Source organism: Canis lupus, chromosome 4, assembly GCF_011100685.1.
Source record: "Canis lupus familiaris isolate Mischka breed German Shepherd chromosome 4, alternate assembly UU_Cfam_GSD_1.0, whole genome shotgun sequence".
Classification (NCBI taxonomy): domain Eukaryota; kingdom Metazoa; phylum Chordata; class Mammalia; order Carnivora; family Canidae; genus Canis; species Canis lupus.
Genome location: NC_049225.1, coordinates 3,640,981 through 3,655,890, shown reverse-complemented (window position 1 = coordinate 3,655,890; position 14,910 = coordinate 3,640,981). Strand labels below are relative to the sequence as shown.

Sequence of the window (14,910 nt, the reverse complement as noted above, 5' to 3'; positions counted from 1 at the left end):
AGATGTCTTGTGGTAAGCACTAGAAAACATGAACCCATCTTTCATTTGTGTCTTAAAACTCCTCAGTAAAAAGCCTCATCTCTCCTTTGGGAGTAAGTATTTTGAGAATTTAAGGTGCAGAGAAGCCAAAGGACTTGTTCTGAGTCTGCCGGAATCAGAGGGAGAGCAGTTGTTCAGCAGTGGGAAGGGGGCTGTGCTAGAAGTCGGAGACTCTTCTGGTCCTGGACAATTTGGCTGACTATTGGCCTGTTTCCTTCCTCTGCCCTGAAGTGGGAGCTGTCATACCTGCTGTGTCTGACTCACACTGTGAAGATAAAAGTGCCTCAACTATGAACAGCCTTGTATAACAAGATATTATTAATTAATTACTGTTATGACTGCTCCAGTAATTTTTTTTCTGTATCTTTCCTGGATTGGACCTACTACCAAAATTTATTTGAGATCAAAGTATGAACAGCTGGAGTCAAGCATAAAAGGTGGGACTAGCCCATTTTCACCAGCAGAGCTGGGACTCCAAAACATTGGTCAGGTGTTGTCACTGGTACCCGATCCTTTTTCTAGCAAACGTAGGAAACCCAGCATGGTTAGAAAGGGTAGAATCGCTGGATCCCGCATTCCATTGTGCTCTCTCCCCTTTGGAGGCATGGCCGTAGGAAGGCCCCAGGGGCCCTGGAAACCTGGGAACCTTTCCTTTTTTTTTTTTTTAAATAATAAATTTATTTTTTATTGGTGTTCAATTTGCCAACATACAGAATAACACCCAGTGCTCATCCCGTCAAGTGCCCCCCTCAGTGCCCGTCACCCATTCATACCCACCCCCTGCCCTCCTCCCCTTACACCACCCCTAGTTCGTTTCCCAGAGTTAGGAGTCTTTATGTTCTGTCTCCCTTTCTGATATTTCCTACCCATTTCTTCTCCCTTCCCTTCTATTCCCTTTTACTATTATTTATATTCCCCAAATGAATGAGACCATATAATGTTTGTCCTTTCCTTATTGACTTATTTCCTTTCCTTGACTTCTCCTGCCTGGCTCTCCCTGTGCCTATGTGGGGGGGTCTGCTGCCCTGAAACAGGCTTTCATAGCAGCTTTGTCCCTCTCATGCCCTCGCCTTACCCACGCTTCATGTTGTTATTTGTTAAATCACTTACTTCCAGAAAGCTTGGGGAAGCCAGGGAGCCGCCTACTCTGTCACTGCCCCTAGGTCTAGCACGGGGCCCAGTGTAGTTGTCCCTTAGTTGTATACTTATTGAGTGGGTGCAGTAATGGAGCTTAGATCAGCGGCCCTGTTTCATTTCTTTGCTTGACTCTAGTCTTGCCTTGAAACCCTTAACTTTCACCTTTCCTAGAATAGAGCCATGAATGCATGGAGACTGTGAGAAATAAACCTACCCTCTCTGTGCATTCCAGTTTTGTCCTTTATTGTAGTTCTATGCATTTATTAAATATTACATTTTTCCTTCCTAGGAGTAAAACTTTTTTTTGTTTGCTTTTTCCAGTTAGGAATTTGATTTTCTAAAGGGAAGGTTGAATTTTTTTTTTTTAAGATTTTATTTATTTGTTCATGAGAGACACACGGAGAGAGGCAGAGACAGAGGCCCAGTGAGAAGCAGTCTCCTTGCGGGGAACCTGATGCAGGACTCGATCCCAGGACTATGGGATCATTACTTGGGCAGATGCCCAACCAGGAAGTCACCCAGGAGCCCAAGATTGAATTTGAATAATTGGCTGGAGAGCTGTTCCTGGGGATGTGAGGCTAAACACTAATCCCAGAGTCAGATCAGGGATATCTGAATCCTGTTTGAGGTTTAGGCATTTGAAGGTGCAAACTGGTGATGACACTGTGAACTGACATCTGATTTCATTCCGGTGTTTAGCTGCGATCTTTGATTTGTCAACTTCTCTCTCATGCATGTGAGACTGGAATTACTCCCAAGTATTTTGGGCTTTAAGAACAAATACATTAAAGTCCTTTTTCTGCCTCACTACTCTTGTGTATTGTTTCCCTAAATAAGAAATAAATAAGGACTCTTGGGGAGGGTGGTGACTTGTAAATCTTCCGTGAATTTTTCCTGCCCTTCTGATCTTAGGTGCCCCTGTGCATTGACTCTTCCAATTTTGCTGTGATTGAAGCTGGCTTGAAGTGCTGCCAGGGAAAATGCATTGTCAACAGCATTAGTCTGAAGGAGGGAGAGGATGACTTCTTGGAGAAGGCTAGGAAGATTAAGAAGTTTGGAGCTGCTGTGGTGGTCATGGCTTTTGATGAAGAAGGGCAGGTGAGTGATTTCTTTTGACCTCACTCTATGGCATTGCACAGTCTAGACAGCATGATGGAAGAGAACAGACTCCACAACAGCAGTGTAAACACCACAAGTGCCATATGTGTCCACACACACACACACACACACACAGGTCATACACATGTACAGATACTTGTATTTATATATGCATGTCAAAATTAGATGCATAATGAAGTCTTTATAGAGAAAGGAATTATTCAGTAAATTCTATGAGAATGACTGGCTGTGCATTTGGAAAAAAATAAAATAGAGCCCTATTTCCCACCATATGCTAAAATAAGGTCTATGTGAGTTAACAGTCTAAGTGTATAAAACAAAATTCTGAAGAGTATATGGGCAAAATAGTCATCTAAACTTGGGAAGCCAGAAGGAGAATTAATAGAGCCATCTGCATGGAGACATAACACTTTCTATGGTGAAGGATGTGGTACTGTCTGCAGCATGAGTAGTAGCAGTGGGTTAATATCCCCAATATGCAGCATTTCCTCAAATCAGAAAATAAAACACCCAAATCAATCCAAAAGGAGACTAAACAAAGGAAATGAATAAGCAGTTTATGGAAGAAGAAATACAAATAGCCAATAAACCTATGAGAAGATACTCTATTTTATAATAATTAAAGATATGGAAAAGGAAGTATTAGTGAGATATTTCTTTCTTTTATCAAAGAGAGAAGTAAAAGGTTGACAAATGGCACCTCCTATAATGTCTCTGCCATGGAATCACAGAGGGGCAATGGGAAGCTTCAAACATAATGATAGTTCAACTGAGTGATGGGTGTGTGGTGACTATATTGTATTGTCACTTTATTTTTTTTAAAGATTTATTTATTTATTTTGAAGAGAAAAATGCAGTGAGGGGAGGGGCAGTGGGAAAGGGAGAAGCAGACTCCCTGCTAAGTGCAGAGCCCTACTTGGACCTGATCTGAGGACCCTGAGATCATGAACTAAGCTGAAACCAAGAGTTGGACACTTAACCCACTGAGCCAGGGACCCTTTTGCATGACTTTTATAACTGTTTTTGTGTCTATTCAATATTTTTTTAAAAACAATGATAAAACCTCCATCCCTTATGATTCAGCCCTCTTTGGGAATCTCGTAATGGCTGATATGTAGGGTATCACTCATTGTAGCACTGTGGTAGCACAAAATGGAAAACACTCTGAAAGTCCATTAATAGGGGAATGCTTAAATCTTGCTACATGCCACCAGAATACACTGTACCAGGTAAAGAGAATGAGGTGATGGAATCATGTCTATAATATATTGAAAAATGGGGGGAAAAAAACCAGGTGACATGATCCTGACTTTATTTAATAAAGGTTTATATGGATGTATGTGTGTCTGTATAAGCAGAGAAAGAAAGCTAGTTAACTAGAGGGTAAGGATGGTTTCAGATGGGACATACTGACTTTTATTTTATATAATTGACAAGTGGTGGTATTTTATGTCCGTTTTCTTTCTCTGCTTTGTGTATTTTTAAAATAAAATTGTTTTTACTAAAGGGTTATTGTATTTGTACAAAAGATAGTTTCATCAGGAGAAAAATTCAAATAATCCAAAAGGGTGCAGAAGAGATAACTTTTTTTGTATATTTTTTTATTGGAGTTCGATTTGCCAACATATAGCCTAACATCCAGGGTTCATCCCGTCACCCAGTCACCCCAACCCCCCACCCACGACCCTTTCCACGACCCCTTGTTCGTTTCCCAGAATTAGGAGTCTCTCATGTTCCGTCACCCTCTCTGATATTTCCCACTCATTTTCTCTCCTTTCCCCTTTATTCCTTTTCACTATTTTTCATTATTCCCCAAATGAATGAGACCATATAATGTTTGTCCTTCTCCGATTGACTTACTTCACTCAGCTTAATACCCTCCAGTTCCATCCACGTTGAAGCAAATGGTCGGTATTTGTCGTTTCTAAAGGCTGAGTAATATTCCATTGTATACATAAACCACATCTTCTTTATCCATTCATCTTTCGATGGACACCGAGGCTCCTTCCACAGTTTGGCTATTGTGGACATTGCTGCTAGAAACATTGGGGTGCAGGTGTCCCGGCGTTTTATTGCATCTGTATCTTTGGGGTAAATCCCCAACAGTGCAATTGCTGGGTCGTAGGGCAGTTCTTTTATTAACTCTTTGAGGAACCTCCACACAGTTTTCCAGAGTGGCTGCACCAGTTCACATTCCCACCAACAGTGCAAGTGGGTTCCCCTTTCTCCGCATCCTCTCTAACATTTGTGGTTTCCTACTGTGTTAATTTTCCCCATTCTCGCTGGTGTGAGGTGGTATCTCATTGTGGTTTTGATTTGCATTTCCCTGATGGCCAGTGATGCGGAGCATTTTCTCATGTGCTTGTTGGCCATGTCTATGTCTTCCTCTGTGAGATTTCTGTTCATGTGATCTGCCCATTTCACGATTGGATTGTTTGTTTTTTTTGGTGTTGAGTTTAATAAGTTCTTTATAGATCTTGGATACTAGCCCTTTATCTGAGATGTCATTTGCAAATATCTTCTCCCATTCTGTAGGTTGTCTTTTAGTTTTGTTGACTGTTTCTTTTGCTGTGCAGAAGCATTTTATCTTGATGAAGTCCCAGTAGTTCAACTTGGCCCCAGCCAAGTTCAGAAAGGGTGTTGCCTATGTTCTCCTCTAGGATTTTTGATAGATTCTTGTCTTATATTTAGATCTTTCATCCATTTTGAGTTTATCTTTGTGTCTGGTGTAAGAGAATGGTCTAGTTTCATTCTTCTGCATGTGACTGTTCAGTTTTCCCGGTACCATTTATTGAAGAGACTGTCCTTTTTCCAGTGGATAATCTTTCCTGCTTTGTCGAATATTAGTTGACCATAGAGTTGAGGGCCCATTTCTGGGTTCTTTATTCTGTTCTATTGACCTATGTGTCTGTTTTTGTGCCAGTACCACACTGTCTTGATGACCACAGCTTTGTAGTACAACCTGAAATCCGTCATTGAGATGCCCCTGGCTCTGGTTTTCTTTTTCAATATTCCCCTGGCTATTCGGGATCTTTTCTGATTCCACACAAATCTTTTTTTTCTTTTTTTAATTTTTATTTATTTATGATAGTCACACACAGAGAGAGAGAGAGAGAGAGGCAGAGACATAGGCAGAGGGAGAAGCAGGCTCCATGCACCGGGAGCCCGACGTGGGATTCGATCCTGGGTCTCCAGGATCGCGCCCTGGGCCAAAGGCAGGCGCCAAACTGCTGCGCCACCCAGGGATCCCTGATTCCACACAAATCTTAAGATGATTTGTTCCAACTCTCTGAAGAAAGTCCATGGTATTTTGATAGGGATTGTATTGAATGTGTAAATTGCCCTGGGTAGCATTGGCATTTTCACAATATTATTTCTTCCAATCCATGAGCATGGAGTATTTTTCCATCTCTTTGTGTCTTCCTCAATTTCTTTCAGAAGTGTTCTGTAGTTTTTAGGGTATAGATCCTTTACCTCTTCGGTTAGGTTTATTCTTAGGTATCTTTTGCTTTTGGGTGCAATTGTAAATGGAACTGATTCCTTAATTTCTCTTTCTTCAGTCTCATTGTTAGTGTATAGAAATGCCACTGATTTCTGGGCATTGATTCTGTATCCTGCCACGCTGCCAAATTGCTGTATGAGTTCTAGCAATCTTGGGGTGGAGTCTTTTGGGTTTTCTATGTACAGTATCATGTCAACTGCAAAGAGGGAGAGTTTGACTTACAAGAGATCATTTTGATAATGAACCTTTTCTCATACTAAGCAGGCACACACACTACCCACATTAAATCAGCTTTTCTTCCCAACATATAAATGTTAGGTGTTTGTGTGTGTATATATATATATATGTATTTTTTTTTTAAGGTTTTACTTATTTATTCATGGGAGACAGAGAGAGAGGCAGAGACATAGGCAGAGGGAGAAGCAGACTGCCTGTGGGGAGCCCGATGCGGGACTCGATCCCAGGACTCTGGGATCACGTTCTGAGCCACAGTTAGATGCTCAACCACGGAGCTATCCGGGTGCCCCTGTTAGATATATGTTATTATTTTTGTGTTCCATACTCTTGAGTCACTGTTGTCACACAGGTAGCAAGCAGTAGTGCCAGGATTTGAGCCTAGATCTGGTATCATTCATCAGACTCTGCTAAATGTTTGGGTGAAAGAATCCAGGGGATTGCTGTCAGGAAGAATTGGCTGTTTTAGAAAAAGTGGTCTCATAAAGCCCCTCCGAAGAGGAAACATTGAAAACCTGAATAACATGAGAAAGTCGTGTGCCCATTTAAGAAAAGAGGAGAAGTTATCCCAAATTGAAAGTTTTGTATAAAGGAGTTTACACCTGCCGTTCTGGAACTCTTCACTCCCACTCAGCAGAATGTTGGCACCTTCCCATCTTAGTAAATCTGTGTTATAACTCCATCGTCTATGGTTGCATTAGATTCCAGTTGCATGTTTTCTTTAGTCTACTAGTAAATGAAATTACAATGGTTTATAATTTTTTAGTAGAATGAGTGTGGTCAGAACTCTCATTCAGCCATCTACTCCCCACCCCCGGCCCGCAGTGGTTTTCCTCATCCTGGGGCTGCGAGGTCAAAGTGTGTTCGCGGGAAGCATTTGTGCACATGCTGCCAAATAGTGCTTCTGTGAAGTTGTCATCCAGTCGTCTCCCACTGCTGGTTCAGTTTGGGGGGACCTTCCAATGTAAATTTCATTTTTCCTTAAGATGTATATATGGGTAGTTACAAATAGTTCTGTGCGGCTCTGTATGAAAACCAGAAGCCCCCAGCCCTGCAGACCCCCAGAGGCCACTGCTGTCAACTCTCTTTTCTGCTTGTGACATTTATATTCCTTGTCTCCTTGTAGTGGTGACGGATTTGGTGTTTTTACTTTTCCACTGGTACTCTTCTAACCATTGGTTCTTTTTTGCAAAACCTATTTATTTTCCCACTTTCTGGATGCTTCTGGGACCTCATATGTCAACAGTGTTCTGAAATCACTTGACAATGAGCCATCAGTTATATTGGGTGCTTAGTGGGCCCTTTCATTTGGGAAACCAAATTTCACAAATGAAATGGTCACAGTTGTAGCAAGTTTTCTTGAATGATTTTATCTTTTGTCATGTGTGGCATTCATATATTAGATGTTTTGGAAAGATTGCCTTTTTTTTTTTTTTAATCTTTTCCTTCCTGTTTTTTCAACTCTAGCATTTTGCTCTGCTTGATATGAGATTTCTACACCTACATATATTCTCCAAATCCTCTGTTAGTCTTATTTCTTCTTTCTAAGAGCTGTTCGTTGTTACCTTAAGTGGTCATTTAAAAATCGGTACAGAAATCTGGTATTGTTTGTTGGAGGCAGATACGGGCTTTAATTCTTTCAAATATATCTTGTGTGCCTAGCCATGGGGAGATAGCAGAGAATAAAACCTAATCTCTGTCCTTGTGCAATTTGCATTCTTAGAGGGCAAACAGAGTAAGAAATAAAAACAGATCACACACATCATCTAACATATATGGATATATGGTGGATATACTTGGGAATAATTTGTACATAGATAGGATTTAAAGTCGTGAGACTGACTCTATTCCCAAAGGAATGACTATAGAGCAGAGCTCCTAGGAGTGCATCTTGGAGCTGCAGTGCTCAGGGCTGGGGAAAAGAGGAGACTCCAACATCACTAGAAGAATTTGAGGAGGAGCAACCTCTTTGGTAGGAGAGGAACCAGAGGACAGGTTCACTTGGAAGTCAAGAGGAGATCAAGCTTCAAGAAAGGCATGATGAGCTATTTTAAAGAGCTGTGGTAGATCAAGTTGGATAAGACAAAGAATTTATCACTGGATTAGGAATGGGGTAGTTTATGATCTTGCTGTACTGTTTCCAAGGAGATGAAAGCCCAATTGGAGTGGGTTCAAGAGAAAATAGAATTGGAGGCAGCAGGTGTAAACAGCCTTTTTTGAGGAGTTTTGCTGTAAAAGGGAACAGAAATAGTGTGGAAGCCAGAGATGGATAGGAGGTTAAGGAGGAGTGTGTGTGTGTGTGAGAAAATGGATCATGTGATAATATGATAAGCTGATGGGAATGATCTGGTAGAGAGAGAGGGAGGAATTGATGTACCAGAGAAAGGGAGTGTTTGTTATGTCCCTGACCTTGTAAGTGGAGAGGGTTGGCAGTCAGTCTGCAAGTGAAGGGGGTAGCAGTTCACTCCCACTGCGGGAGAGAAGGCGTAGTACGAGTGTGGATCCAGAGGCAGGCTGAGCCGTGTGCAGGTGGGAGTCTGTAATTGCTTCTGTTTTCTCTGTGAAGTAGGAAGCAAGGTCAGCTCTGAGAGTGAGAATGAGAAACCAGTGCTCTGTGCTTTGTGTGTCTGTGGTGCTTAACCAGGAGTGTGAGGCAGAAACACTCCTGTGGGGAATGGTAGTCTCTGCTGATGCTTTTAAAAAAACATACATTCCTGGGCTCTACCCCTTGAGTTCCTGCCTCATTTGGTCTGGGGTGAGATCTGGCTTCAGTAATTTTTTTTTAAAATTTAAATTCCAGCATATTTAATGTACGGTGTTACATTAATCTCAGGAGTACAGTATAGTGATTCAGCAATTCTGGGCATTGCCTGGTGATGAGCATCACCACAGGCAGCTTCCTTAATTCCATCACCCGTTTCAACTGTTCCCTACTACCTCTCTGGTGGCCATCAGTGTGTGCTCTGCAGTTAAAAGTCTGTTTCTTGTTTTGTCTCTCTTTTTTTTTCTTTGATAGTTTGTTTTGTTTCTTAAATCTGGCTTCAGGAATTTTAAAGCTGTAGAGGTGATGTATACCCCGATTGAAAATCGGAAACCCTGTATCTCAGTCCTCATAACAACCACCTGGGGTAGCTGTGGTCCCATTTTACAGTGAGCCAAGGTCAAATGGCTAGGACATGCTGGAGCCAAGTTTGGATCCCCGGTCTGCCAGCTTGAAGACTGATGCGTGTTTCCAAGTCTTGTATAATCCCCAGGCTTTGTCTGTTAGCCTTGAATAGTGTTTGATCCTCTCTGAGAATAAGTCTTCCCAATTTAGATTTGAATGTGACTACAAATAAAAAAGTGTAGGGAAAAAAATTTTAACTTGCTAGTTATGAAAGAATGCAGATTAGAGCAATATTAAGATAGTGTCTTATCCATACTAAGTAAAAGTAAACTTAAAAATGATCAAGATCTGTGCTGGTCCAGCAATAGTAAACAGAAAGCTTTATTCATTCTAGAGCGTAGCATCAATTGGGATGGTCCTTTTGAAAGACAATAATACCTGCCAAGAAATATAAAAATGTTCCTACCCTTTGAGCTAATGATCTCATTTCTGGGAAATTATCCCAATAAAAGAATTCAACAGCATAAGAACACTATATATGCAAAGAGTTAACAACCTAAATGCCCAACTGGAGAGAAATGCTAACTTAGATTATGTCATTCTGTTGGAATATTATTCAGAGTATTCACATATTAATAACAAAGATTATGGAGCAGGATGACAGTGCTTATAAAATATAAATAAGAAATTAAAAACCCAAAGTTATTTAGACCCTGTGTATATGACTACGTAAAAACTACATTTGGTAATGATGGGAAGAAAATGCTGTAAAGGGAAGTAATTGCCAGACTAAGGTGGTTAGAACTAAAGATTCCGGGATCCCTGGGTGGCGCAGCGGTTTGGCGCCTGCCTTTGGCCCAGGGCGCGATCCTGGAGACCCTGGATCGAATCCCACGTCGGGCTCCCGGTGCATGGAGCCTGCTTCTCCCTCTGCCTGTGTCTCTGCCTCTCTCTCTCTGTGACTATCATAAATAAATAAAAATTAAAAAAAAATAAAGAACTAAAGATTCCTTTTATTTTTTAAATATTTATTATTATTTTTTAATTTTTATTTTTTTATTTATTCATGAGAGAGAGAGAGAGAGAGAGAGAGAGAGGCAGAGGGGGAAGCAGGCTCCATGCAGGGAGCCCGATTTGGGACTCGATTCTGGGACCCCAGGATCACCTCCTGAACTGAAAACCACTGAGCCACTGAGGTGTCCCTAAAGATTCCTTTTAAATACTGCTTTTCCTATTAAGAGATCATTTTTCTATATGACTGTAGACTTATATATGCTTACTGAAGGATTGTGGTAAGCAGTTATAAACCGCAAAATTACAAAGAGCAAAACAACAGAAACCAGTAATCCAGATATTTTGGTATGAAGGCATGTCTTCTGTCGATGAGTTCTCATCACGCTTTTGGATGTAGCAGTCAGTTAAGAACCAAAATTCACTTTGTGTGCATGACAGGGTTGCTTCTAAGGAGAAAGATGCTCTCTCAAATGGAAAACCACTGTTGCAACAGAAGAGAGCAGAGTAACTCACACCTGCTTTTGTTGCTGCATTTGTTTGTCGATGTCAGTTGACCTTTGTGATTCATGTTGTAATGAAATCTGCCAAGTCAGAGCCACCTGTGGCAGAGGGGACTAGGCCCCAGACTTCCAGAGGAAAGGCAAATAAGGAAGCATTTCTGTGTCTTCGTTGATGTCAGTAGTTTTGATCGCCGGCTTTTTTTTTTTTTTTTTAAGATAGAGAGAGAGAGAAATCATGAGTAGGGGGAGGGGCAGAGGCAGAGGGAGAAGCAGACTCCCTGCTGAGCACAAACCTGATGCTGTGCTTGGGATCAAGACCTGAGCTGAAATGAAGAGCCTGATGCTTAACTGACTGAGCCACCGAAGCATCCCTGCTCCCAGTTGTTTTAACTCTAACAATCCTGAACACCTTTATCATTGAAATTTCTGTGAGAAAATAACTTTATTCCTACTCACTTCTAGATTTAATTTTCCTTTTCTAATTGAAATGATATATATTATATGATAATTTTTGATAATGTAAGGTTTCTTAGAAATATAATTATCACATTATAGAATGGGCTATATCAATTTTGTTTGCATCTATGCACACTATATAAAATTGATATTCTATAAGTGCATCCATTATATTCTACACATTTTTCTATGTTAAAATGATTTGAAAAATAATTTTCCAGCTTATGGAGAAATAAAGCTCCATTGGGTTATTGATTAAAATTTAATTAATCCTAACTTAGAATATCATGCTGTCTTGGCAATATTCAAAGTTGTCATTCAGGAGCATGGTTACTATTAATTAATCAGGTTTTGTAGTTTTTCTTAAATAGAAAATCTCAGGAATATTCTTAGGTATTTTGTGGTGCTTTATTGTTGGTGGGATTGGCTTATTTCTCCTTTCGTAAATATTATTATTTTTCCTTTCCTTTGGCAGTGAGTTTTTAGATTTTTATTTGGTAATACCTTATTTATTAAATTTAGATAAATTGATGTGTTTCAGTTGAATGTCTTGTATTTTCCAGGAAAATATGCACCATGGTATCATAGATAGTTCTAGGAAACAGAAGTAATTGTTCTTAAAATTCTCTTTATTGGGCAGCCCAGGTGGCTCAGCGGTTTAGCGCCACCTTCAGCCCAGGGCGTGATCCTGGAGACCTGGGATTGAGTCCCACGTCAGGCTCCCTGCATGGAGCCTGCTTCTCCCTCTGCCTGTGTCTCTGCCTCTCTCTCTCTCTCCTCTCTGTGTTTCTCATGAATAAATAAATAAAATCTTTAAAAAAAAAAATTCCCTTTATTTTTACCTTGCTGGAGGCAGTTGACCCACACCTAGGAGATGATCCTCACATGTTCTCCCCTGACTCTCTGAAAATCTGACCTATATTTCTACATTTCAGGGGCCTCCTTTTTGGTGGCTCTAGAGAGGTCACCACTCCCTGGCTAAGCTTACATGATTGAGTATTTATTCTTGGGCCTTTCCTTATATAAGATGGACTATAGATCTGAAACTATTTTTTAAGTTTGTTTGTTTATGTATGTATGTATGTATGTGTGTAATCTCTATACCCAGCATGGGGCTCAGACTCACAACCCTGAGATCAAGAGCTGTGTACTCCTCTGACTGAGCCAGCCCAGTGCTCCAGATCTTAAATTCTCTGTAAGAAAGTGACTTCTCCAAATGACCTTTGGAGGTGGAAATTCATGGCAGGGATGTGAGGAATAGGAGGCCTCCAAAGCCACTTGGTCCCAGATCTCCACAGAGCCTGGGATGCTCACTGACCTCACAAGAGTAACAGCACAGCATACAGCTGGTGTCTCTCCGCAGCTCAGGTTCCTGGCTTCCTAGCACAAGCCTGGCATTCCTCTTTGTGAAAGAGATTTGAATGGAGTCGTTTGCCCTGTGTGAGGATATAGTGCTGCTTCACCTGGGCTCTTCAGAGTAGGATTTTCTAGCAAGCAGCCTCTACCCGTGGTTTCTAGATAAAAAGCCATGGGTGGGCATTGGATCACGATAATGCCGTGCAGAGGAGTCTGGTTTTTGATTTCCTCATTTGCTGTGTCACCAGGGGCCACAGCTGAGATCCACTTCTCCTGGCTGCTGTTGGCATAGTATGGAGACTGCCTCGCAGTCTCGTTTCCCTGTCTGACATCTAGTCTGTTTTCTCCTTGATTCTGAGTCCCTGGCCTCAAGGTTGCCTGCTTGGAGCATGAGCTGTGCCAGGGGCACCATCTCCCCTCCATCAGGTAGAGAGTGAACCAGGAGGCATTCCAGGTTGGCCTTGTTTTTCCAGTGACCCCAGCTATTCTACTCTTCTCTTCCACCATGGGCAGGATCTGCCCTGTCTTCATTCCATGCTCTTGCTTCTTTGGCTTTTTTTCCTTCTGACATATGGCTCCCCTCCAGATGGTGGCACAGATGCCTCTTCCCATCACCACTCTTGGGAATTTTGTGGCGGCAGGGTGGGCCTCCTACCCATGTTAAGTGCATTCTGAGGGGTTTGCAACCCTTGGCTGGCCTCCACAGGTAGTCTTGTGCCTTCCCTGTTGCTTGTCAGGCTGTATTTTTACAGAATCTAGGTGTCTTCCACCCTTTCTTTCTTGTCCTCACAATATCCACCTTAATGAACAAATCAAAGATTAGTTGAGGTTTACCTCCTTTCTCCCCAAGTGTGATATTCTGGCAAAGCCTGGGTGTTGGATTTTTTAACTAAACCTCCCTACCGATGGCCGTCTAACTTTGTGCAGCTCAGGAGTAAACTGGGTAAATCATAAAATCATAAAAAGTATGTATGCCTTCTTGAGCCAAGGTTTATGGTATTGTCACTGAGGTTTTCTTGTAGCTTGACCTGAGAAGGTGGTGCCCCATCCTGGCTGTATGCTAGAATCACTGGGGACTCCTAGAAAATACTGTTGCTCAGTTCTCTTCTCAAGATCCTGATCTAACGGGTGTAGGGTGAGGTTCAGGTATTAGCACACAGGCAAGGAGCCCTCCAGGTAATAATGTGCAGCTGGAATTGAGAGCCCTAGCAAATAAAGGAAGGTGGCTCCCATTCTCTTCTTTCCTGGACCTCTCTTCTGGGTCTGTGAGCTCCTCAGGCATGACCACTCCTTAGCAATGAGTTGATCTCATAACCCTGGCCGAGGAACATGACAGAGGAAACCTTGGCAAGTCGGACATGATGTGACCTGCTCCTGGCAGAGTCCTGCACCCTGAACGTCTGTTCATTCTGAGGTTCTTTTGTTTCTCCAGCGGACAGGAGTTGTGTGTCTGTTAATGTGGTAGGCACTATGGCAGGTGCTACAGGGTTGGTGAGACAAGACCCTGTTCTTATGGGGCTGGTAATTGGTGATTCCTTTCTGACCTGTAAAAGAATTCCTGTCCTGTGAGGACCCTCCTCCTTGTCCCATGTACAGTGCTGCCTTCTGGTGCACAGCTGGACTTTCCTGGGTGACCTGCTCCTGACTGCTTTCTTCTGGACCCACATCTTGGTCTTAACCATGTCACTAACTGAAGGAGTAAGTTGTTGAAAAAATTCAGTTAAGATGAGAGTTTGCCCCTTTCCCTAAAGTGTGGAGCAGTGGGGTCACAGAGCCTGCTCCTGTCTCCCTTTCCCCTAGCTCCTCGGTCTGCTTCATTGTGGGGGCACTGACCCGCCAGATGTGAGATCTAACCCCTCCAGCAGCAGGAAGCAGGGAGAGATTAAAGGCTGAAGAGAACAGTGCAACAAATACCAAAGCAGGAAAGTCATTGAAAGCCTAGATGTCAGAGTGAGCTCTTTATATAGTTGTACCACTAGGCCTTTCTCCAGAGGGTGGGACCTGCCCTAAATATTCGGAGCTACAGCAGTGTCCCTATCCCTCTGTGCTTGCCTAGAGAGCTCTCTCAGGATGTCAGGATGGATGTGACCAGGACCTGATTCTTCAGCATGCTGAGTGTCCACCTCTATCCAAGGCCACCCTCCCTCAAAGTAATCAGCTTGGAGACTCACCATATGGTCCAGTGGTGGTAGCCACTCTTCAGCAACATTTTGCACATCTGTTCAAAATTGTATGTGACTTATTTTTTTAGAAGGACTCTAGTGATAGCAGGTATTCAGTTTTTCTTCAGAGCAGATTTGATTTTTTAAAAATTTTATTTATTTGAAAAACTTTATTTATTTGAGAGAGTGAGGCAGAGTACAAGCACGGGGAGGGGCAGAGGGAGAGGGAGAAGCAATCTCCCTGCTGAGCAGGGATTCCGATGCAGGGCTCGATCCCAGGACCCT

The 14,910-nt window shown here is 42.1% G+C and overlaps 1 protein-coding gene across 7 annotated transcripts in view; it reads left to right on the top strand.

Moving 5' to 3' along the window:
- The window catches only part of MTR (5-methyltetrahydrofolate-homocysteine methyltransferase), a 107,636-nt gene that overhangs the window by 43,635 nt on the left and 49,091 nt on the right, over positions 1 to 14,910 (top strand). For all 7 annotated transcript variants that reach the window (XM_038533820.1, XM_038533819.1, XM_038533824.1 and 4 more), the window contains one exon: positions 2,089 to 2,274. In XM_038533820.1, coding sequence (XP_038389748.1) covers positions 2,089 to 2,274 — 186 coding nt within the window. The remainder of the gene's footprint in view (positions 1 to 2,088; positions 2,275 to 14,910) is intronic.